This window comes from Hippocampus guttulatus, chromosome 14 (genome assembly GCF_054856545.1).
Source record: "Hippocampus guttulatus isolate MCC_2025c chromosome 14, RoL_Hgut_1.0, whole genome shotgun sequence".
Lineage (NCBI taxonomy): Eukaryota > Metazoa > Chordata > Actinopteri > Syngnathiformes > Syngnathidae > Hippocampus > Hippocampus guttulatus.
Genome location: NC_141274.1, coordinates 16194320 through 16220627, shown reverse-complemented (window position 1 = coordinate 16220627; position 26308 = coordinate 16194320). Strand labels below are relative to the sequence as shown.

At 43.5% G+C, this 26308-nt stretch overlaps 1 protein-coding gene across 1 annotated transcript in view; it reads left to right on the top strand.

Moving 5' to 3' along the window:
- The window catches only part of clstn2a (calsyntenin 2a), a 130685-nt gene that overhangs the window by 42869 nt on the left and 61508 nt on the right, over nt 1–26308 (top strand). Inside the window, exon 2 of the mRNA XM_086129026.1 lies at nt 14844–14966. Within this exon, the coding sequence (XP_085985152.1) occupies nt 14844–14966 (123 nt within the window). The remainder of the gene's footprint in view (nt 1–14843; nt 14967–26308) is intronic.

The window sequence follows — 26308 nt, the reverse complement described above, 5'->3', positions numbered from 1 at the left end:
ATATCCAACACAAATTCTGTAATGTTTTTTTTTTTGATAAGGAAAAATAACACCATCATATTATACAACTTATACTGTGGTTATGACTCAGTTAAATAGAATGTAAAGAATTAACAACTTATGCCTCATGATTTCATGCATTTATTGTGTTATTTATCATCTTGTCTGTTTGCCTTGGCCACCAGGGTGCAGTATAATAATCATGCAGACACAAACGAGTATTTCACCACTACTTGGTAAACTGCAGTAATCTACCTGTATAGTGGCTCTTTGCAATTTTGCACAACCCTGTGGAACAGCATTACCGCTATAATCATTGTAGCTCCAGCTCTGTACTTACTTGAACCACTGTCACTGATGTATACTCCACCGCACCAGACACCTTAAAGCGCTCAAGGACATATGCATAATTGCACACTTCTTGTACGACAAATACTGCTACTGGTCACTTTAAAATGGTTCAGTGATTTTCTGCACCAACCGTACAACTGTTATAGTATTGTATTCTACCACTGATCACTTTAACTCCACTTGATACTTTGCACATTGTCTCACAGCTGTCACTGGGTGGTACCACCGCACTACAGTTCACCTACATTATGGAATGTCCTTCCATACTTGTTTATGATGATACTAATGCAGGGTGTTATACCTGAGACAAATTCCTTGTGTGTTCTACATACTTGGCCAATAAAGATGATTATGATTCTGTAATATTAGACATTCTTCGATGAGCATAAAGAATATATGCCTGAGTATTGTTGTCTGTCTACGCGTGTTGCTTCATGGTTTGTGTTTAAATAACTGTTGCTTAAGGCGTGAGACCACTCCCGCATAGAGGTCATTCATTATCCCCTCCATGGCATTTCCCGTTACGTGTTCACAATAAGCTAGCGGAATTTGAGGCAGAGTTAGGTTGGTGTTTTAAATACACAATGTATATTTCTCTCCATTTTATATTTTATTTAGATGGCAAACTTCAATGGAGAATGGCAATTAAAAAAATAACTCACATTTTGAAGTTATTCACCCTTTTCAAACAGCTTCTTCTTCTTATCCTCATTATTGTTATTGTAATGTAACAATAAAATATTTGGCATGGTAATGGTTTTCTCCTTCCCACTTAATGGTTTCTGATGTAAGAGGTGCCATTGGATTGCAGTCATTTGTCTTTGCTACGTGTAGTTGGCATTATGATTAATGGTACTTTTACGGTCCCTTGATTAGTTTGGCCTCCACCTTTCCTCCTATGTGCCCATTTATTCCACTGACATATTCTTTCGAATTTAAACTGGCCAAGTTTGACAAAGTGACATGCACGTTGAGTGCCCAAGGCTCTATGCTGGCAGTCTGCAGAGATTGTGAGCTTGTCGACATTCACTGCGCTCGCGAGCAACACAAAAGAAATTGTTGTCGGGTTCTGTGTGAGATGAGACATTCCGCAGTGTTCCATCGTACGAGCGGTGACGCAACTCTCAGGGAGGCTGTATTTGAAGCTTGATGCAATTATGCCGTGTGAGGCCTGTCCCAGTTCAAAGGCGCCTCCAAATGCAGCCCAAATAGGGGAGTCTCCTTTTCCTCTTCTTTGCTGGAAGCATCACTACTTTCCTTTCTGACCCATAGTCACACTGTTTATCACACGCAAGTTAGGGCTGTGAATCCTTCACAAAGACGATTCGATGCGATTCACGCGATGTGGGCATGTTATGATTGTATTCAGTGAGCTTGTAAAATCGTGTGACCCTAATGAGGAAAAGCACGATGGAAAATTGATGGCTGGTTGAAGCCAATCTGTTACAATTGTTGTCATGCTAAGTTTGCTGGGAAGATGCTGATCATGTCCACTTCTCTGAAGGAGATGGATGCTTCTGTGTGAAGCCTGATTAGTGTTGGTGGCAGCTCATAGATCTTTGGGCGGCACCTTCCCAACCTTGCCCTCTCAAGTCAGCCAGCCAGCAAAAGGCGCCTTTGTCTTAGAAACTGTTTTTTAAATTTTTATTTTTTACTCCGGACATGCAGCTCGGTTTCTGTGCCGCTAATCGCACTTAGTCAATTCGTGGACTTATTTCAAAGTCCAAGTGAGTGGGTCTCAAACTTTTTAAATCGACTACCACCTAAACAAATGACTGCATTCCATCTTCCATTATCATGACCAAAATTAAAAAGAAAATATTCCCACAAATTATTTTTATGAATGAAAGCCATTGTAACATTTTGCATTGTTTGAACATTAAGAGTTATTAAGTGGATAGGTTATCATGTTATCACGTTACAGGGTGCATGAAAGGTTTAACTTTGCGCTTGAATATAGGAAATTAGACAAACTTTTAATTACATTCATATTGCACATAAATTAACACAAAAAAGAGTAACTCTCAAATACTTAATGTACTGTACTTAAAAGTTAAATCGGAGTAAACAGTCTGCTTTCATTTGTATCTCCCTTGATTTTCCTGGCACAGATTGACAAGATATTTTCATTTATTCCCATATGTTTGATTGTCATTTGTGTTTTCATTTAAAACATTTTTTTATCTGAATTAATTTCAATGATTCTTTTCGGTACCACAACAAGAAGCCTGCATACCACTCGGTGGTACGTCCCTGGTCTCAGCCAATAAAGTCAGAATGGTTAGAATTTATTAGGACAGTAACCTTTCTGTGCATCTAATGTAAAATCTAAGTGGAGGTTCCTAATGTGCACACTATTTAACGTGTGCGCGTGCATGTGTGTGTGTATGTACTTTGTATGTAGATGTGAGATTAAATGCAATAGGCCACGTATGATTTGGTGGACCGGCTCTAGCCTAGCTGCTTTGAGTATGACAGCAGTGAAGCAGGCTCTGCACTTTTTTGGTTGACCTGCTCTCAGCCTACTGAGCGGCGAACATTTGCCAGTGAATGTTGCATTCACGTTGGGGTTTGGTCGCAAACGTTTGCCTGTCGTTTTCTCGCGGCAAGCGAATTTTGAGCATGTTTGAAATTTTCGTGTGGCAACGAAAATGATTGGCAAACGTTTGTGACCTTGAACAAATGCTGACATGAACAGGCATTTTGCTTCCTTCACCGTCAGTTGCAAATGTTCACCCCTCATAGTCTTTGTCTCAAATATGTAAAGTATAAATACTGTTTACATATTTTAAACATCTTGGTACCCACAAACCCTTACACAAAAATTCCTAGGGGGAGGAGGAGGGGGGCAAACCCTACTTCGCGGTTTTTCACTTAGCGCGGCAGGGTCTCGGTCCCCAATAACCGCGATAAGTGAGGGATCACTGTATATGTTGTGTTGAAATATGATTGTTTGTGGTTTGGCATCTCTTCGATTCCATCTTGTCGCAATTCTCTATGTTCACATGAATCAAAATCGTGCATGCTCTGTTATAAAAGCAAAATACACCTCCACAGCCTCCACACTTTGCCAAGTGACCTTCATAGCTATAAGCAGAATCTCAGCCTGCGAATCCCATACATACTCGACATTTGTGCCATTTAGACAATCTGCTCCATGCCTGACATGTTGTGTTTAAAGTGCTGTTGCTTCAGTTTATCTTCACCTGTCAGATATCCTTCTAGTCACACTTGTGGGCTGCTGGGAATTCCAGCAATCTACACACTTGCACACATGCATACACAAAACATGCATATGCATTCATAGTTGTTAGGAGCAGGTTGCCCAAGGCTGTTGCTGAAATGTAGCTGGCTAACCAACACGAGTTTCTTTAGCTCTGTCAGTCAATAGTACACCAGGCCTGGTCTGGCCGTCTCTAGTGTGCTGGTTTGGATTTGACCTCAGGCGGTGTGTAAGAAATCCAGTGTGAAGCGGATGTGCTCATCCTCAATAAACGTGGATGAGAGAGACAGTCACCGATGCACTTTTCAGTTCAATGCCGGGTTAACGGTAAAGCACAATGCACACACTCATGTAGAGCTGCTGTTTGACACAGCTCACGCCCAGAGACTCCCATGCTTGTCGGCCAATGTCACATGCCACCCTAATGGGGCCCTCCTCTTCAACACATACATGTATCTATCATATAGACCTTATAAAACAGTCTTTCTCTATATTTTATACCAGAATTTTTTTTCAGGGTCAAACGAATGCTTTAAAAATTTGAATTATCACAGAGGTGTTAAACTACAATATAATTTTTTTTATATGATCCAGCATGGATATTTATCAATTGCGGGTGGATCAGGACCTGTGCATATCAAGCACAAGGTAATCATCTCAACCTTTACCTCAAAAACATTTATCAGAAAAAGTTTTTTTTTCTATCATGTTTAAGTGAGTAGCATGCTTCCATGCCTACTCAAACCACAGGAGAGAAACCAGTCAATTCCAGCTCGGCGAGGCTTTAAACGTGTTGCAAATTGTTCAGTTAATCAGCTGTGCATTCATTTTTCCTCAGCTTGTATCATGCTGAGTGTACTAAATGGAAGCATTGATTGCTTCTTCAGTGATGCACGGCACTAACAACATTTTGTCACACTGGAGACATTATTACATTTCGACCCTGACAGATGTCTCTGTCTCTCCCCTCAAGCAGGGTGGTGTCCAAAGTTTTTTTTTTGTTTGGTTTTTGTTTTGTTTTACACACACACACACACACACACACACACACACACACACACACACACACACACACACACACACACACACACACACACTTTTCAGTTCCGTTACATTTTCAGTTCAGTTTTTACAAAAAGTGCTGAATGAAATTCAGGCCACTTTGTCCTGCTTTTTCAATCTGGTGAAATGATCTGACATCTTAAATTAGTCAAAAAATATTTACCCTTTCAATATACAGCGACAACAGCTGTTCGACAAGTGGCTATTGGCTGTGCTGCACTCTTAATTAACTTAGCGGTTTTGATGGAAGAGTGTTTGAGACTTTTTTTTTTGGAAACCAGGGACCTGTTTCAAAATGTGTGAAAATGACATACAGTCCCCTTTAATAGCTAAAAGATTGAAGAGTCTTATGACCAAATCAAGAATTTTTGTGTGGTCACGGGTCTCCAATGTAATAAAATCCTGCAGAAGCACAACAAACTGCGTCCTGATCTGATATGTGTTTCTGTGAATGCACATTTTGCAGTAATCATATCATCATTGGCATTTCAATCACAGTGTGATTATCTGTTTGTGCCTGACTGGGAGCACCGTCTGGTATGGCTAAAGAGGCTGATCCGGGAGTGACAGTCCCTGTTGCAGCGGATGCACCTGAACACACAGTTGGAGGGTGGCGCTTGTTTGTCCTGGCTGTTCTTTCTCCTGGCTCTCTTGTCTTCTGCTGATGCTCTCATCTTCTCCTCCCCTCGGGACAGACCACGTGCCAGTTCTTTGTTGGTGATGTAGTCGGACCACTTGATACCAAGGATTCGCCTGAGGTTTCGCATGTGGAAGGTGTTGAGCCTCTTTTCTTGGCGTGCATACAGGGTCCACGACTCGCTGCCATACAGTAGGGTGCTGAGAACACAGGCCCTGTAGACTGCCATCCTAGTGTTGGTCATCAACTTGCTGTTTTCCCACACGCAATTGGTGAGCCGACCAAGAGTTGTGGTGGCTCGGCCCATCCTTCTGTAAAGTTCAGTGTCCAAGTCAAGCGAATCTGTCACCGTGGAGCCAAGTAAGTAAACTCCTTGACCACGTCCATTTGGTAGTTGTTAATGGAGATGGTGGGTTGGCTCTCTGTGTCCTGACTCAAGATGCTGGTCTTGAGACTGATGGTCAGCTTAAAGTCACTGCACGCCCTCGAGAAATGATCCATGAGATGCTGAAGATGTTCTTCCTTGTGGGCAGTGACAGCAGTATCGTCCTCAAACAGCATGCCTCTGATCAGGACTTTGCGGATCTTGGTCTTGGCCCTCAGCCTCGCCATGTTGTAGACACCTGGAGGTAGACACCCTCAGTGGAGTTCCCGAAAGCGTGCTTGAGCATGACAGCGAAGTAGATGCCGAAGAGGGTCAGAGCAAGCACACATCCCTGCTTAACACCGCTTTTCACTTCGAAAGAGGAAGATGTTACGCCATCAAACTGGACGACACCCTTCATTCCGGAGTGGAAGGAACGAATGATGCTCAGCAGCCTCCCCGGGCAACCAATCCTGTCAAGGACTTTGAAGAGGCCGTCGCAGCTCACAAGGTCGAAGGCCTTGGTCAGGTCAATGAAGGCAACATACAATGACTGGTTCTGCTCTCTGCATTTCTCCTGGAGCTGGCGGAGCGAGAAAATCATGTCGATGGTGGATTGTTCCGACCTGAAGCCACACTGTAATTCGGGGTACACCCTGTCAGCGAGCTTCTGGAGTCTGTTCAAGACCACTCGGGCGAAGAGTTTCCCCACGATGCTCAGTAAGGAGATGCCTCTGTAGTTATTGCAGTCACTGCGGTCACATTTGTTCTTGTAGAGCAGGGGTGTCAAACTCAGGTACTGGAGGGCCGCTGTCCTGCATGTTTTCCAAGTCTCCCTGTTGCAACACACCTGATTCAAATCAACAGGTTCAATGTCAGGCTTCCGCAGAGCTTGCTGATGATCTGATCATTTGAATCAGGTGTGTTGCAACAGGGAGACTTGGAAAACATGCAGGACAGCGGCCCCCCAGGACCTGAGTTTGACACCTATGTTGTAGAGGGGTGATGAGTCGCGCATGTCTTGAGGTACCTTGCCGTCTTCCCAGCACTGGCAGAGTAGGTTGTGTAAGTGGTGCAGCAGAGGTTCTTTGCTGCTCTTCATCACCTCTGCTGAGATACCGTCAAGGCCGGGAGCTTTCCCGATGGGCAGGCTGTCGATGGCTTTGCTGAGCTCCTCAAGGCTTGGTAACTCATCTAGCTCCTCCATGACGGGCAGGCGCTCAACAGACGCTAGGGTGGCATCGTAGATGGTGGTTTCTCTGCTGTAGAGGTCTGAGTAGTGCTCTACCCACCGGTCCATCTGCTTGCTCTTGTCTGTGATAGTCTCGCCTGTCTTCATCTTGAGGGGGGCTGTCTTGCCGTGTGAAGGGCCTATGGCTTTCTTGATCCCGTCATAGACGCCTCTGATGTTGCCGGTGTCTGCGGCTTGTTGGATGCCGTCACAGAGTCAAGTCAAGTCAACTGTATTTATAGAGCACTTTCAAACAGCCATCGCTGCATACAAAGTGCTGTACATGGAGCAATTTAACATGCACAATAAACAGTAAGACAAATCTGTAATAAAGGCGGTAGAAAGCACCAAACAGTAAAACCAAGAACAAATCTAAGTCATGCTGAGTCGAATGCCAAAGAATACAAGTGAGTTTTGAGGAGTGTTTTGAAGATGGGCAGCGAGGAGGCTTGCCAAATGTTCAGTGGGAGGTCATTCCAGAGAGAGGGACCAGCAACAGAAAAGGCTCGATCCCCTCTGAGCCTCAGTTTAGTTCTTGGTACTTCTAATAATGTCTGGTCCACAGACCTGAGGCGCCGGGCAGGTGTGTAGGGGCGGATGAGCTCAGAGAGGTAAGGTGGCGCGAGATTATTCAGAGATTTGAAAACAAATAAGAGGATCTTGAAAATAACTCTAAAATGTATGGGGAGCCAGTGAAGGGATGCCAGAGTAGGAGTTATGTGCTCCCTCTTACGAGTACCAGTCAAGAGGCGAACAGCGGCATTCTGGACTAGCTGAAGGCGCTTAATGGAGGACTGGCGGACTCCAAAGTAAAGGGCATTGCAGTAATCGAGCCGGGATGTGACAAAGGCATGAATTACTGTCTCAAAGTGTTCATGTGAGAGGAGAGGTTTTATTTTGGCCAGCTGTCTAAGGTGAAAGAAGCTGGATTTAACAACGGCACCAATCTGCCGATCAAGTTTGAAGTCACTGTCCAGTTTAAGGCCCAAGTTTGAGACTGTTGACTTAAGATAAGGAGACAGGGGGCCCAAGTCTACAGGATGGGATGTACAAGGGCCACTGGGACCAAACAATATCACTTGTCTTCTTTTCATTGAATTTCAAGAAATTTTGTGCCATCCAGGTTTTGATTTCTTCCAGACAGGATAGTAGTGGCCTTATTGAGAAGGTGTCTTTCTTGCTCAGTGGGACATAGATCTGGCAGTCATCTGCATAGCAGTGGAAGGAAATACCATGTTTCCTTAAGATGGAACCCAATGGGAGCAGATACAGCGAGAACAGCAGAGGCCCCAGAATTGAGCCCTGTGGAACACCACATGACAGGGGAGCAGTGCGTGACTCAGAGCAGCCAAGGCTGACACAAATGGTTCTGTCAGCTAAATAGGACCTAAACCACTCAAGAGCACTGCCGCCAATGCCCACCAAGTGCTGCAAACGAGTCAGCAGAATACTGTGATCCACTGTATCAAATGCTGCAGTTAAGTCCAATAAAACTAGACACACGTGGTCTCCAGCGTCATTTGCCAGGAAGATGTCATTAGACACGCGTAACAGGGCTGTGCATCGTCTTGAAACCTGACTGGAAGACCTCCAAGATGTTATGTTCATCCAAGAAAAATTTCAACTGCATGTGCACCACTTTTTCCAGAATTTTGGAAATGAAAGGCAGTTTGGAAATGGGCCTGAAACTTGACAGCACATCTGGATCAAGACCAGGTTTCTTGATCAAGGGTTTGACCACAGCATGTTTAAACATGTTTAAACAGAGATCCATCCAGTACTTGTTGACGCAGCGCCTCGCTGTAGCCTGGACTTGACTTCTGGCAGCCCGGAGAGCCTGCAGTGTGGACTGGGAGGGATGCTGGTGATGCTTCAGCAGTGCTGTGCGCTTCACTTCCATCACGGCACTGAGTTCCGTCACGTTTGCCTCAAACCAGTCCTGGATTTTCCTTGTTCTCTTGCCGAAGATGGAATAGGAAATGCCGTGGATGGTGTTGCGGAGGAGGTCCCACCTCTGTTTCGTGTTTCCTTCTGGTGGTTTCTTCTCCAGGGCGTCTTTCAGGTGCCGGGCGAGTGCCTCCACCATGTCCACATGGTTTGCCTTGGCTGTGCCGATGCGGGGCTTGCTTGGTGGCTTGGCTCGGTGCAGCTTCTTGGGCTGGAGTCGGATCTTGCAGCAGACCAAGGAGTGGTCTGTGTCGCAGTCAGCGCTGTGGTTGGAGCGTGTGGTGAGAATGCTAGTTGGTGCCAGCGCTTTGAGCGGAGGTGGCGCCAGGACACCTTGTGCTGCGGCTTGCTCTGGAAGAAGCTGTTGGTGAGACACAGGTCTTGAAGTGTGCACAGTTCCAGGAGACGTTGTCCGTTTTTGTACATGTCACCCACTCCCCAAGGGCCGAGGCAACTGGGCCATGATGTGTGGTCGGATCCAACGTGGGCGTTGAAGTCGCCAAGAAGAACAAGTTGGTCGGTGGTTGGAACTTTCTGGATGGCTGCCAACAGCTGGTCGTAAAACTTGTTTTTCGCCTCCTGCGTGGAGTATAGAATAGGGGCGTAGACGCTAAACAGGGTGACAGTGCCGACTGTAGTGTGAAGTCGCAAGGTGAGAATCCTCTCAGTCCCTTCTTCACCAGGCTCTATCATGCTCAGCAGGGAGTTCTTGACAGCAAAACCAACGCCGTGCTCTCTGGTCTTGTCGGCAGCTTTCCCGCACCAGTAGAAGGTGTAGTCTTTCTCCCGGAGAGATCAATTTTCGGCGAGGCGGGTTTCTTGCAGCACAGCAATGTCTGATGTCCATTAGGTCTGACGTCAGACCGGTTGTCATTGTCCTGACATTCCATGTTGCAAGTTTTAACAAGGGCTTGCTCCTTGTTTTGTTTCTTTTGTTGTTTCCTGGTGCATCGGTTTCACAGTCCACCTTTCAAACTATTCCTGGTCTTAATTCCTGCGCACCCAGTAAGGAAAGTGAAAGGTGGCGGGGTAGTACCTTACTGTCTGGGGGCTGCCCGGCTTGAAGCGGGCGGTAGCTACCCAGTGGGGGTACGAGGCCCCCTCCCACTGTCAGGAGTGACCCCTAGCGCCTAGCTCTACGCCAATTAAGCACTGACTTATCACTGGTATCTGCCACTCCTCGTGTTGTGTCGTCACACGATGACCCTGGAGTGTCCTCTCCAGGGCACAAGCCTGGGCAGGTGTGTATGGAGAACCTGGCTTTGCCCATGCGCTAGATCCCCTCTCTCCACGCCGTTGATGTTGTCCAAGGGAAGGGCGGGGCCCAAGCAGCTTGGCATCGACGTCGTTGCAGGAGTTGCCGGGACGCTGAGAGAGTTTCACAATGCACCGCCTTAGGGACTCCAACTCCGGATTTGGCCTCTGGGTTTACTCCCGAAGGAAGATTGCCGACCAAGGCTAAGGAGCTCCTCTCACCCCACGGGTCGCAACTCACGGCAAACGAATCGCCCCATTTGTCACCTCTTACGTCCTAGGCTAGGGACCTATTCTACCCCGGGTCCCCACGGGTCGAAGCACAGCTTTTTTTTTTTGGAAACCAGGTTTTGAAACCTGTTTCAAAATGTGCGAAAATGACATACAGTCCCCTTTAATAGCTAAAAGATTGAAGAGTCTTATAACCAAATCAAGCATTTTTGTGTCCCGCAGAAGCACAACAAATTGCGTCCTGATCTGATATGTGTTTCTGTGAATGCACATTTGGCATTAATCATATCAGGATGAAGGGTTTTATATTACCACTTCTCCTGTTGCAGACAGGCATCATACAGGATTTCATAACTTTGTCAGCACAGAAAACAATTGAACATCATCTGAATCTATATCTATCCATCTATCTATCTAGCTAAGTAGCAATCTAGATACCTATCTAGATATTGATCGATAGGGATAGATGGCTTGAGAGAGATGGTTACAGATATAGAGATGGGAATATGCAGGACATCGATGGTATGATAAGCCTGACTCTTCTCAAGACCGTCTCACCCAAAGTGATTCGAGCCCTCACATTTACATTAAAAAAAAGTTGAGTTTTATATCGCTTCACATAAGACTTTTTTCACCATTAGGTTTCCTAGTGCATTTCCAGTGACCAATATGTGAGTGTGAGAGAGCAATAACACAAAATTTAACTTGGCTGCTCGCCACTCACACCTGAGATCTTGTAATACCAAAGTCCCCAATGCCACTGGCAAAGGAAGGGAAAGAGCAGATTTTCACTTGGGGGTTGAGAGGGTGTTCTCACTTTTGCTGCCAACAGTTGAGTCACTTAGACTTGGCTGTGTTGGACAGTTACACAAGCTTTAACATGGACAACACGGTCACAAAGTGGAATTTCTGCAGGCCTGTAAGCATGAAAAAATATGATCAAATAATTACATACAGTAAGTGTGAGGAGCTTACTCACTCTTGTGAAACCACATTGGTGAGACTCCATCCATGCAATCAGCATAAGGATGGAGAGATGCTGACAAGTCACTCAAGTGGAACAGTTTTTAATTCCGCGCGGTCGCTCCACGGCATTCAAGTGTGCTCCTCTCACTGCCTGCCGTTCTCAGTTAATGGAGATCACCCTCTTGGCCATCTTCATTTATGGCCCATTCTCTACTCTCGCTTTGTTGTAATTTCCCTTCCCTTCACTTCACTTCTTGGCCATCCTCCTTTTAGGTGGCTGTTCCGCAGAACTACTGTACCTTGTCCATTAGCTAAAATAGGCAAATTCTAAGGGAGTTGTAGGATTTAGTAGACCACAAAATCAAGAAACTGTTGCCCTGATACTCTCATGATATAAAAATTCATCATTCTTATTAACTCTTAAAATCAACCCATGAATGTAGATTTATATGTAGAGCATAAATATTAGTGCAAATGATAATACCAACTAACCTCCCAATCATTTAGCATACTGTCATGTTAAGTAGATTTGCTTCTTTGCGATTAGCTTCAACATTCAATGCTAATCGGCAAACAACTCGGAGCAAAACACAGAGGACCACTGCGTATCATAAAAGCCGAGCACACAAAATACCACAGCACATACAAGAAGAGTTTTCTCCCTGATACACAGAAACAAGAAAAAGAGTAATATGCTGAGGCTACAAAATTGCCCATGTAATTTAGATTTTTCCAGTTCTCTCGTTTGGATGTTGTTTTCTCGCCTCTACATTGTTGACTTTTTCTGTAGCTGCACAAACTCCTCAGCCTTTTGTCTTCCAACAATTCTGCTGACTGGGCTCATTCACCACCACTAGTTTCTTCATGGAGATACTGTATAGCGTAACCATCAAAATGCCACACTGTCTGAGAAATGAAAGGAGAGATGAACGGACTAAAATCTTCTAGTGTGCCTCTGGGATGACACTGACACATCGTGTACCGGAGTACCAGAAATGACTGGAATGGCAGTCATGCCATTTACTGGACAAGACAGACCTGCATCTTGTTTATGGATTCCAGTAAGTTCTTCTGACAGAATAGATTTGACACAGGCCTGACGGAGGCAATTTTAGACTATCCCAGTAAGTGAGTTAGACCTCCGTAATGGGCGCCATGATGCCGTAATGACAGAAGATGTTCTGTTTGGTAATGATGTTGCTGCTTTGTTTGCTGTCACCGGCAACAACGTCATGGACAAACACCGTGCATTCGTCAAAGATAGCTTTACAGTCTTAATGTTATGGAAGACATTTTTCTCATTGCATTTTCTGTGCTCTGCTTTCTGGATCTTAAAAGAGAATATTTCCCTTTGTAATAGAGAGTCACCTCTCGGCCCTTTCTTTGCGGCGAATGGGAAAACTCACGAAAACACTTTCAGGCCTGCTACGGGTGCTTCAAATTCTTGTTGTGTTTGCAAGATTTAAGTTTCAGATTACGAATGCTGAAGCTATCTCAGTCGTGTCCTTCACTGTCTTTGCATACCTCTCTCCATCCATTGACCTTTTTTTCGGGGGGGGGGGGGGGAGTGGTCATAGCAAAATACTGAGGGTGTTAATTCACAGTTCGCTTGTGAATAATCAAAATGTCTTTTGAATTCAATTTGTCACAGCTGTAGCATGCTGGACACACCCAAAACCGATATTGAATGTTTTTCACACTTGTGTGGTCTTAACCTCTGGAATGCTTATATTGAAGTCATAAACGCAAGACACCGGAATCCAAACTCCTCACTAAAATTCAATTTCATTGAATTTGTCACATGCATATTAAATTGTGCTATTGCTGTCTTATTGTTAAAGTGAAAAAAAAAAGCCCCCCCACTATGACGTCGAAGCCGCGTGCAGCAAAACTAACATAATTGTTGCGCCGGCATCAGCCACAGTCTCAGGACAGGTGTAATGAGCCAGCCCAGTCAGTCCAGCAGCCACAACGGTTCTTTGTAGACTACCATCCAATGCGCTGCATAGATCAACTTCAAAATAAATGTGACCAGTCATACTGTTACTTGGCTATAAATATCTTATTTAGCTTTTATTTTGAAGTTAGCCCTCGGAGCAATCATTGCGGCAACCGATTCAACTTTGAAATGAGACTGGCCTGACCTATTCTTAGTGTGCAAAAGCGCAATGACTTGTAGCGAAATATTCACTTTCCAGTGCTCCTGCGCACTGCTTCTGTGCGCCTTCTGTGTATTTTGTATAAAAAAATGTGTAATGCATATAACCCGCAAAAAGTCTACTGCGATGTGGTGGGTGATGACTGTATTTATATGTGAGGATGTTATTGTGCCCTGATTATTCTGAAAAGTTGCACTCCTGTCCTAATGAATTTATCTGCACTTGGACTGCACTGGCTTGCTGTCGTGTTGACACCAAAGCTCCTGCAGGCACTAATACTTGTACACTTGTGATTAACACTGTAATTTTTTTCCCCCTCTCCACTTGTGGCATTCATGTAGGCGTCTATGTACTTATTGGATTGAGCAGATGAAAAGCGGGAGGGGTATAATCCGCACTGTCGGTAATCATTTGTGATGTGATCTGTTGTAATCTTTGGATCATCTGGTGCACTGAATCTCATTGCGGCATGGGCCTTACTTTCCTCTCTGCACCCAGAGTGATAACTTCTATTCTAAGGACCCGATGAGAGTATTCTTTGGCTTTGAGTCTCATGTGTGAGCCGCAAGGTTTTCACTTCAGAGAAAACATGCTGCGAAGGTTTTATTGACAAAATAGATGGGGGTTTTCTTTCTGCAATGGGCTATATATCCTCAAATAGAGGCCGCGGGCATTGGCTGACTGAACTGTCTGATGTCTATTTAGCGAAGGGCTCTTTTTAAGTAGGCGACATCTCTCAATTAGTGAAGACAATGTGAGCCAAGGTCACATTTGAAGGAATGCTCTGTTACTTGTATGACCTTGCTCAATTCTTAACCTTTTGTTGTGCTCGCCATCTTCCTATCTGGCAACAATTATACAATTCCATCAAATATTTGCACACATCTTCATCTCAACTGCCTGAATGTCCAATTGGAAAATCTTTATGTAATACTTTTGACTATGTATTTTTTTTTCTTTAGTGATGCCTCATATTTTGACTTTTTTAACACGACGCCATGTTTTCTAAACAAGGACAAATGCTAATGCGAGAACTGTTTTGAGAACAGTAAGCTTGTTTTTGCAGGGGATATGAAGCATTGCATTCTGTACGCGGAAAAGTAGGATGGTGCTTTTTTTTGGGTCTCTGTTTTAGTCAAGAGAAATTGGTTCCAAATATGACTTTGTTTTGTCGTAGTATCACTGAGATCAATCACAAAGAAGGAGCTATGTCACTTTTTGCCCCCCAGCCCCTTTCCATTCCAAGATCTTTTGAATTGACTCGAGACGTCCAGATGATATGATGTGCAGTGGAAAGAAACCTGTGAATTACAAAAACAATCCTTGCAATGCTTTCTTTGAATTGAAATGTGCATTCAAGTAAAACGTTGAACAGGAACAAAAAAAGATTAATGTCGTCCTGTCTCCCCTCTCCACAGTCAACAAGCACAAACCGTGGATTGAAGCTTCTTACCATGGCGTGATCACAGAAAACATGGAGACTGTGTTGCTGGACCCTCCGCTTGTTGCTCTTGACAAGGATGTGGCGATCCCCTATGCAGGTAGCTACACGCATGGACAAATAAATGCAAAGATATTGGTTTGGTTTGGTTTGTTTATTGAACATAAAACATATATACAGTAATAATTTGACAGAAAATAAGGTAGATAAAAAAAGTAAAAAGAAAGAAATCAGTCTTCATTCAACACAGTTATTATGTTCAAGGGAGTAGGAAGAAATAAAAAACGTATCTAGTCCTACCCCGTTATGTGATTGTATCTAATAAATCATTTTTATATCAATCAGAAAAGAAAAAAGTAAGAAGAAAGAAGTCTCCATTAAGGCTCATACTTTACCCTTAACCGTGATATTTTTACAACTTTTGGTTTGTATCGGGATTATATACTTCCACACCCTGACACTCTTGTGTCAATTTTCTCTTGTATTCATAATGGATATTTCAATACCTTTCTCTATTTATCAACTTAGTTCTGATTTATCATTATATTTAATGTTTAGAATTGATCATTTTAACTCTGATTGATGTAGGTTGTTTGTACTATTTTTTTGAATTTGTTTTTGAACTCAGCAAGCGATTTACTCATTTTCAGGTCCGTTTCGAGATTATTCCACAGATTAACACCTTTGATAGATACACTTCTTTGCTTGATGTTTGTTCTTGTTTTGAGTTTTTTGAATAAGTTGGTACCTCTTAAATCATAGCTGCTTTCTCGAATTTCGAAAAACTTCTGAATGTTTTGGCAGAGCAGGTTATTGTGTGCTTTGTACATTAATTGGGCGATTTTAAAGTCAACCAGGTCATAAAATTTCATCGTATTTAATTTGATAAATAGTGGATTTGTGGGTTCCGTATATTTTGATCTATTAATAATTCGAATTGCTTTTTTTTGTAGGTTGAGAATAGGGAGTGTGTTTGTTTTGCAGGCATTTCCCCATATTTCCACACAGTAGGTCATATATGGTAATAATAATGAAGTGTATAATGTGTACAAAGATCTCTTATTTAGCACTTCCTTGGTTTTGTAGAGGTTTTGGCTATTTTTCTTTTTACGTTATCGATATGTGGCTTCCAACATAGTTTTGAGTCTATTACTAATCTGAGAAACTTGGTTTCATACGCTCTTTCTATCTCAATTGAGTTTACCATAATTTTAGCTTGGTGTTTGATTGGTCTTGTGCCATATTGAAATCATTTCAGACTACATTGGAGCCTCTAAGGCTGAACACTCAAATTTTTGGTGTGCTAGGATTCAATTTGTTCTACTAATGCCTATGGGCACACAACTCCAAAGCCAATAATTTTTTTTTTAAAAATTCTGAGTTGCTTCAACTTGTGATGCTGACCCCATAGGTCAACGAAGAGGAAAAATCCTTGTGGCTCTTGTCATCAGCAATATGTACAGCACATGTTCTATTCTGCGTTGGTATTTTGTACTTGGCAGCACGGCAGACCTCAAATTCGCCACGGAATGAGTTAACACCTAAATGCGGCAGAAGAACATCATTACAAAGCTCATCTGCAGATGACACTTTCAGATGTTGATTGTGTCGTCTTGTAAGAGGCAGCCATGCGATGATTGCAGTGCTGACAGTGACGAGAATGAGACGGAGCGCGCTGCGCTGTTATAATTAGATAAATGTTTCCCAGACTGCAAGGCAAACAAAGAGCCTTTCTGGCTGTGAAACACTTAAAAACCATTTGGCCATAATGAGCAGTTATTAATCCCGACGCTGACAACCATGGACAATGATTATTCAACGTTAGACTTCTCTTCCATTTATTTTTGTCTTGCCCCAGCCATCTTTTCTAAATGCTGTCCAAGCTGCTCTGGATACACGTTTGACCCTGATGTGTGAAACTCTCCCAATAGGTTGAGGAGACTCAAGAAAAATGCTGGAGCACCCGCCCACTTGATCTCCTTTAAACCATCCTCTACAGCAGGGGTGTCAAAACTCATTTTAGTCGCGGGCCAATTTGGAATTACGTCGGAGGGTCGTTACGTTGGAAGGCCATTATGAATAACAAATTATTATTTGTACTCAACAAATTAATAGATTACTGGTTTTGAAATCAGTCAAGTCAATTGTATTGGATTGTATTGGATAAACTTTATTGTCAAATGTACTGTATGTAAAACATACAGCACAGATGAAATTTCTTCCCTCTCAACACAAAACAATTATAATAGTTTGTTCAGTTGTTGTTCAAGTGAGTGTAAAGAGGGGAACAAAATTATTGCAGACTCTCAATGTTAGTTATTGCAAGTGACAATTTAACATTTTGGTACAGATTTGAGCAAGTTGACACACATGATTTGTTTTCGGGGGCCACATAAAATGACCTTGCGGGCCGGATCTGGCCCCCAGGCCTTGAGTTTGACACCTGTGGTCTACAGCGATACAAACACGTGGTCGTGTTTGTATCGTATCATTCCCCCTTGTTTCCTATTCAGCCCAATGCCACGTTTCTCATTACTTGCGTCGAGGAGACGTCAACAGCCTTTCGCCGCTTGCCGTCGCTCCCATTCTTCGGCCTTCCACCGTCGTAGGCTCTTCTCTACGCGCCCTATTGGCAGTCTCTCGCTCCCTTCACCTTCCGAGCCCATAGTTTGTCCTAATTGTGTTTTGACTCATGTCCTGACCTTCCCTCCCCTGCGGCGGCGCATTTCATTGAAGCTAGCGCAGTGGCCTCGCCTTAACCGTCATGTAGGGATAAGTTATGACTGCGTGCCACAATGCCCGGCCCTCTGTCGCTTTAGAGCCAAGGTGTGGCGATGGAGCGGTGCGCTCTGAGCAAGCCTTTTCAATCCAATTCGTATGAAGGATGCTCGCAATGGACTCGAGGTTACCATGAAGCATATCGGAGTCAGTTTCCTCTTTCCCAATCTTTATTCTGAGACCACAGTCAACAGGCATATATTCTACCTATTCAGCATGGTACAAGAATAGCATGCCGTTTTTCACTTGAGTATTTCCTCTGCGGAACAGAAGTCGCTGGAGAGAAACAAGAGCATGCTGTGAAGGAAAATGGAGAATACAAGAATACACAAACGGCACTGTGGGAGCATGATGGCAAAAAAAACAAAAAAAACAAAAGAACATGACTGCATGCAATACAATTTTCTGGGCTGGTTCCCATTTGTCTTAGCCCCGTCCCCATCAAAAGAATTGCACAGTGGTTATGTGTCAACGTGTCTTGATGATGTACATGGCTATACAACATGTATTCGGTGCTTCTGGAAAAAACAAACAAACAAAAAAACCAAAAATGTGTGATTTAAAAAGTCTACACTGTAGAAATGTCACGCTTTTGAAAAAATAATTTCAAAACTTTTTCCACCACTAATGTAATCCTATAAAGCACAGGTGTCAAACTCCGGTCCTGGAGGGGCGCTGTCCTGCATGTTTTCCAATTCTCCCTGTTGCAACACACCTGATTCAAATGATCAGATCATCAGCAAGGTCTGTGGAAGCCTGATACTGAACCTGTTCATTTGAATCAGGTGTGTTGCAACAGGGAAACCTGGAAAACATGCAGGACAGCAGCCCTCCAGGACCTGAGTTTGACACCTATGCTATAAAGTGTCAAACGGTGTTCCATGATTGCCTCTCTGCTGGACGTTTCGAGCCGCTGCACAGCGAGTGCCCACCCGTTCTGATCAGCTCGCACGCCAATACGCAGCCGCCACAAAGCCTTTGAGGGGAATATGTAGAAAAGGTTGCCCACCTGACAAAGTTCAGACGTGAGCTGAAATGCTTCTCTTGTAGTCACACAATGAACTCTTCAAATGCATTCATTTGCGAAATTCTCGTCTTGCAACCGCTGATGGCTTTATTTTGGATTCTTTTGCCATGGTTTGTCATCCAGCAACACCTGTCACTTTTCTTCAGACCATGCTAATGAGACTCCTAGACCCTACCAAGCAGGCGCCGTGATATTTGACAGAATAACAGATGAATCGTTACGTTTGCTAGCAGTGAGGAGGCAAATGAATATTTTTGGCGGTTGAACAAATGCAGGGCATGCGCATCAAAGGTCAAAAGGAGGACTGAATTGATGAGGCTTGTTTGCCTGCCCAAAGGGAAGGGGAACATCTCTTTTGTCTGCCTCGTTTGTTCCATTTCTGCTTGTCCTTTGTGGAGGTGTTGCAGTTGTGCAGTTACCGCTGATTTGGTGCAGCAGGTCTAAAGAAAGAGGCTGATGCACAACATCAAACAGTCACTGGGATGCTCGCTGAAGGGCTGATGTCTAGCTGTAAACCACAAAGCATTCCTAGATTACATCATAGTTCAGGAGAAATGTGTTCATGTCACTTTCTTACCTCAATAAGTATCAAAAAAATGTGTTCCAAACACTGTTTTTATACCGCTTAGCCTCACTTGGATGAACTACAAGCACAGCATCAACATTTTGCGGGGAAGTAATGATACTTTCAGTTTAAAAAAAACAAAACAAAACAACAAACAAACAAAAAAAGAATCAAAATCACACACTGGACGCATTGATGGACAATACAGTGAACCTTGTCATATTCGCAGTTTAACATGTGCCGCTCAAGGTTATTATTGTGAACGAGAACGACCAAAATAAAAATTGCTGTGAAAAAAATAACTGCATTGTGCGGTGTCGCTATGTTTGAATTTATTTAGACAAAATGTGTGCTTTTCCACCGTCGTGTGGCATCTATAGGCACTTGTCTGGTGGCGCGGGCACCTGCAGCGACTCCTCTTGTTGTCCGTTGTCTGTTTAGAAGAAGAAGAAGACGAAAAAGAAGAAAAAACCTTTATTAGTCTCGCAATGGAGAAATTCCCAATTCACAGCAGCAAAGTTATGAAAGGAAGAAGTACAACAACAAAATATAGGAGCTGCTGGAAAGGCAGCCACTCACGCGGCGCCATTTTGAAGTCAAAATAACAAATATAACACAACACAACACATTGGACACAGACAGTCGTGCAATCTTCACCACTTTTCTGCATACACTTTGTTGTCTGAAGCAGTTCTAGATGAAAGAGGAGAGGATCAAAGTGTCCTTTCACCAGTGGATCAGAGACGTCATGCTGAAAATGTGCACACGTCTGCGACAAGCTAAGTTTTGAAAGCAAACACGAAGCTGTAGCGTCCATTGACGAAAAGAGATTCGTTCACTTCTCCTGTCCCACGTAATCCGCTTCAAACTCCAAGCCGCGACTCCTAGTTCCACATCCGCATCGGCGCTCCGCGCTAAGGCTCCTTTCTTCTCATCGTCGGCTCCTCAAGCCTTACATCCATCCAGCCGCAGACCGTTCAACAGCACCGATCTCTCCGCTGAACAAAGCGGGGCTGTGAAAAATGCTGCCCATTACAGGCGCAAGACACAAGCGCCTGTCCAGCAACGACAGTCAAATGGTGCCGACATTCCTCCCAGTCAAAAACGGTGCTGGTATACCCATGCTGCCGAGAAGGCGCAACCACCGAGCACAGAGTCTCCTCCTCGATGAATGTCGTGGCCAAAAAATGCTGAAAAAAGTCCACATCAGGTCCACACGACGTAACAACAAACACAAAGTGACAAAACAAACCAAAAAACAACCAAAAAAGCAAGGCTCATGAGAGCACTTGCCGACGGCTGCCTACTCGGATAAAGGTGTACGGTACTTGATATTTGTCAGCCTTTTTAAGGAGGACCTCGATTGCGCCCGGATTTTGGCCATTCTCCAGAAGACCCCCTATTTGTGGGGGTTCTCTGTATGTTTATTTATGTAGTTTGGAGTGCTGGAGAACAGCAATGAATTGCAACTAATATTTTGGTGTTCTTATCGGCAAACACACCATTGCAAATTGCGACCGCAAAAACAAATTATTCTCTGCTAAAACGGTATTTTCGAGATAATATTTCCACTGGTCTTTGTTGGATCTCATCATTTTTATTACCTTGTTAACTCTGCACTCTTTGTTTTATATCTGGATCTCTTTATGTAAAAGACCTTACAAGATGAGATTGTTAAAAAGAGAAAAAATTGTGATGAAATCACTAGAGGGAGGCTGTAACATTTTACCTCTGAATGTTAATGAAGTTCAAACCTCCCCAAATGAAATGTCAGAGAGAAGCACATTTACCTCAGAGGTGAATATCTGTTCTGTGGCATATAGTGATGGTGAAATGAGCCCGTTACACCAGTGGGACGTCATAAAATCAAGATTTAGACGCTGCTATTTTGGCAATGATTTCTGCCCTGGTTTCCAGAGGAAGAAAAGCCACAAACCGATATTGATATTTAAACATTCCTTTTACAAATGACTTTATTCAAAATCTTACATCTGAACCCTCAAGCAGTACATTCAGTGGTGTTGCTGATGTCAGCTGAAGGTTGCATGGGCCTACTCTGACAAAGATCACAGGGGTCCTTTCTAGCCCATTTAAAAGAAGAAAAGAGTCCGAACTGGAGCCACAAGTGAACTCTATTTGTTGAAATGACATGTGGTGGCTAACAGCCTCACGATTGCATCCCTCGCATCATTAACCTAACTACCGTGGTTTGTGGGAGCGCCCTGAAGGGAAGCCACTGCTTTGCTGCAGCTTATGCCTGCCCTCATTTTTGCATGTTCCAAGATACAGTGTGTGTGTGTCTGTGTGTGTCTGTGTGTGTGTGTGTGTTAATGTCACCCGGAGACAACACAAGGAAATACAAAATGAACTTTTCAAATGACAATTCAAATTAACAAAAAATAAAATAAAATCCTCAATCTTTCTGACCCTCCCACCCTTGGCAGCAATTACAGAAATCAAGTATTTGTAATAATTGATGATGAGTCTTTCACATCGCTCTAGAGGAATTTTGTTCCACTCTTCTTTGCGGAATTATTTCTTCTCTATCTATCCATCTATCCATCTATCTATCTATTTTAAAACTGACAACAGGAGGGGGGCAATTACTTTTTCATGGGACTATATGTATATCACGGTGTGTATATGTCTATGCATGTATCAGATCTTTCTTAAGTGAAGTATTTAAATGATTGATACAATCCTCTTAATCAGTCATTTAATTCATAAATTCTTCAGGCGTTGGAGTAGACACAGTTCCCCCTGAATTTCATTTCTTCATCCTAGCCAAAAGTTTTGGACCGTGTGTGTTTGGATGACTTTGATGTGAAAGAAGCCTCTGACCTCAACAATAAGAAGCACCACCTTTGGGATGAGCTACCTGGAAAATGTCAGCCTTCTCTCGGGTCGGGCAGTTGGGAACCCTGACCTCACAAATAATGGGCTCCAATTTACTCCCACTTCAAAACTGTTTCGAGTGGAAGCTGCAGCTGAAACAAACCTGCGGTATCCTAGTATGATGCAACTATTAGCCTCTCATGCATAGGCGATGGCTGTATTTTGGTGTATGCATTTGTAAATATGGAAGGTAACTCTATTTGGGTTGAGAATGAAAGCGATTGGCTAGAGAAAAGTGCTTTTCTTGGAGCAAAATAATTGCGGAAAGAACCTGCTCTCGAACAATAGTCCCCTGAACTGAAATTGCTTCATGCATTGTGCCTGTGAAAAACAGCTGAAATGAATCCAGTGTTTCTCTTGAGTTCTCCAGCGTTCCTTCTTTTTTGTGGTGACTTGATGGGGCTTTTGTATCTTGACAGGCCAATTAGATGTCAATTTGCATATCTTTTCTGTGTTCACGTGAGCATAAAATGGGCCAATCTGGCTTTTGAACCTGTGTACCACATCACATACACTCAAACAACCGTCGGCATCTGTCCGTGACCAAAGCCAGAGAACGGGTGAGCCGTGACGTCCGACCCTGCGGGCACTTTGATGTCAATTTCCGTCGACAGCATGGGGCGCTGTGGCATGAAATGTCAGCATCTTGGATGGCTGAAAACGGGTGGATTGTTCTGCTTAATTCTTATTCCGTCAATGCAATCTTAATCACACTACCCTCTCTAGACTAGTGTGGCTGCTTAGAACATATTATTGGAAACCACATTTTGACCCTGACTTCCCTTTTAAGTAAGAACACGGAGTAGTAATTTATTGCTTGTGTTTGTTTACAACTACTTGGGAGGAGGACCTTGAGGGGGGGGGGCAGCGTCGGTAGGATTCAGACTTGACAGGTAGATCGTGGCAACTTTCAGGCAACAATGAACCCTGAGCTCCTGCCTTTCGCGAATGTACGAAAGTCAGGAGGTCATTGCAACACTAATGGCAGCATGGTCACACAGGCTGACAATTTTAAAGGCTACTCAAAAGGACGAACCAATCAAGTTTCTCTCCCAAAAACAAAGCTTCCGCATCACAGTTGTGCTTCCCGTCACTGGTGCTGCAGATTCAAAATTCAGTATGTTCAATGTCAGACTAATGGAAAGAGTCGAGGCAACAAGATGAAACGGCGTGATGTGTCGGTACGCGGCCATTGCACCCTCTGACTCATGTCTTCCCTTTTCCAAAAGGCGATGCTTCAAATGGCGACACTTATCATCGGTTTAGCAGAAAAGGCGCTGAAGGACGGAGAGGAAAAGCCAATGCGAATGAGGACGAATCAAGGGGTCTATTCAGGCCATCTGCACTTCATAGCATTGCAATGACTGAAATCAGTCGTAAAAGACAGAGACTGTCCAAAGGAAGGGATCATTTCAAGTCCAGTGTGTCTACCACAAAGCAGAGTTGCCTTCTCATGCAGCACGGCTATGACCCTGACGCAGAATATACTGTAATGGGCTCACAAGTGATCGCGAATGGACTCGTCCCTTACGCTCACTTTACCGAACGAATGTTAACAAAATAAATCCAAAATTGTGAGAATTAAAAAAGTTCCCCGAATGAAATACATAAATGCATAACAAGCACTCTTATAGATTAGCAGCAGTCGCCGTGACTGAGCCCAAGACTGGCTATCCTTCAATTAAAAGGCTGACACATTTAAAGTCACAGATACTACAGTGTGGAATATGGGGAAGGTGACCCCTAGGGGACAAAAATAATACCTATCATGCATATTTTGGATCAAAATAAAAAATGAGAAGACTGGGAAGGGGCGGCTGTCGGACACCACTTACACTCAGACGCTAACTAACCAGCTCCAATATCTGTCGTAACCACACCCCTTCAACGCACCTTTGCAATACACAAATATAATATTACATGCATTGTTTTATCTTGAAAGCTGTTCATTAATCTTACTCTTATATTCTCACATTTTAGGTTTTTCTACCTCACAACGCGAATTGCCTTTATTGAAAACATAAAAAATGGCATTGTTTTGGGGTGGGGCTAAATCGACTTGAGATGTTTGGTCATGGACGAAAATAAACTCTTCAGTCAAGGTGGCACTCTATTGAGAGTAACAGCTAAGAGCTCGGCGATTTACAACCTCATACAAAATGCACAAACATGAATACATTTCAGGACAGGTTCTGTTGTTGTCCTTTATTTTTTTGGTCTTTTTTTTTCCTGAATGACATTCCGGCTTCCCTATCAAATCACTTATGTTCTTTTTTTTTCCTCCCCCTTTTCCTCTCACTATGACAAAGGACCTGAGCAATTGAGCCCTACAAAAAGGTTGCCAACCATCTGGTCGAGTGTTGCTATGATGCGAGCTAACAGTCAATCCGGCAGGTCCAATCTACACCTAATTACAGCAACGCACACACACAAACACACACACGCACACAACCCGAGAGGCAAAGTGTATATTGTTGGACAAGGGTCTCCAGGATCAATTATGGCAGTGTAATGATTGTAATTGACTAATTTTCAGCACGTGAGCCCACTTTATGTCTCTTTCAGCAGTCGGTAATTTAGTGAAGGAGTGAAAGCTTCCCTGGCTCTGCGTGATAGATAACGGTGAGAGCCCGAAACGGGGAAACCGCTTCATAAATTGTGTGTAGGAATGAGCTGCCGTGTCCAAAGCCAGAGATCCCGAGGGGACGTGTGAGGATGCCGATAGCCAGGTAAGTGTTCCGGACTCATTTGTTTAGATTACGACCCCATGCTTCAGAAAGAACCATGACAGTTAAAAAAAGCAAATCGATCCATTAGTAGGATTTCTCGTTCATGTCAACTGTTAACCACATTGTCACTTCAACTGCAGCACCTCTTCACAAGGGTCTCGTTTTATGTTTCTTCATAGACATGTTCACAGTTGGAAAAGTAAATGGACTCGACTACCCTTTTCATTTTCTAGTTAGTTTATTTTTGAGGTTTGGGGGGGGGGGGTCACTATTTCCACACTTGTTTGGCTGCAGTAATTAACAAAACATCTGACCAACACACACATGGCCATCCAAAGACCACCGTAACAATTTAATTAAGCAGGAAAGCCCCACCACCCTGAAATATATCAGTAATGCAACAAAATCTGCCTTTCCACACTCAGTCTGTGAAAAAGACTTCACAGCTGCTCTCTTTGTTGAAGAGGAAATAAGAGTGCTGGCTCAACTGTTTCTTGATTACATTCAACAACATTGCAAGGCAACACCCCAATTTACACACTTTTTTTTTTCCTCCATTGTCCACTCGGGGTGCCAAGATTCATCGATTAATCATGCTGAGGTTGATGACCAACAGCCAGCGTTTAAATTGTCGACTAGTCAGTGGTATTATTATTGCGGTTATGCTTCCATAACTGTAGTAATGCTAATGCTATCACGGCTAACTGTCATCGGACACCGACATTTTGGGAACATTTCCACAAAGACGCCAGAGCGAAGAATGGGCTATCTAAAATGTGCAAAGTAGACCTTGGCTTTTATGGCAGCACGACGGCAATGCGCGAACATTTGAGACAGAAGCACCTTTTGTCCGATGCTATTTCTGACGATGAGGGCCAGTCGTCTCGGACTCTAAACCGCTTGGCTGGTTAGCGTAGCTGCTAACATCAATGTCAATGTGAGTGAGCTATTTATAGCTGTAGAGTTGTAATGTAAACTTTAATATGATCTTAAGATCAACAATGACATTTTAAGCACACTATGAGTGGTGCAAGCATTGTTACAGTGATGTTATAACTGAATAGGAAATGTGGCGGTGCAGATTTCTTTTTACGATACGTTACAGCGCTAAAAGAAATTCAGATGTACTTTGGAGAGGCTGCAGTCTCTAAAAAGGATGATCCTGTCAAATGGTGACATGAAAATGAGGGGCGTTTCACCATGCTATCAAAGGCAGCAAAATCTTTTCTGTGCATCCCCATCAGAGCAGACCGTCTCTGCAGCAGGGAAAAATCTGCTCGCAAAGTGAGCAAGCCTTTCGCTAGAACACAGAAATTATAATTTTCCTGACAATGACCAGAGTACTGTAGGTTAGGATTAGAGGTGCAATGTAGTACAAACGGCCAGTTTGTGTCTGCTTTCGCACATGCTTGACAGCTCTGAAAAATGCGATATTGATGAATTGAGGT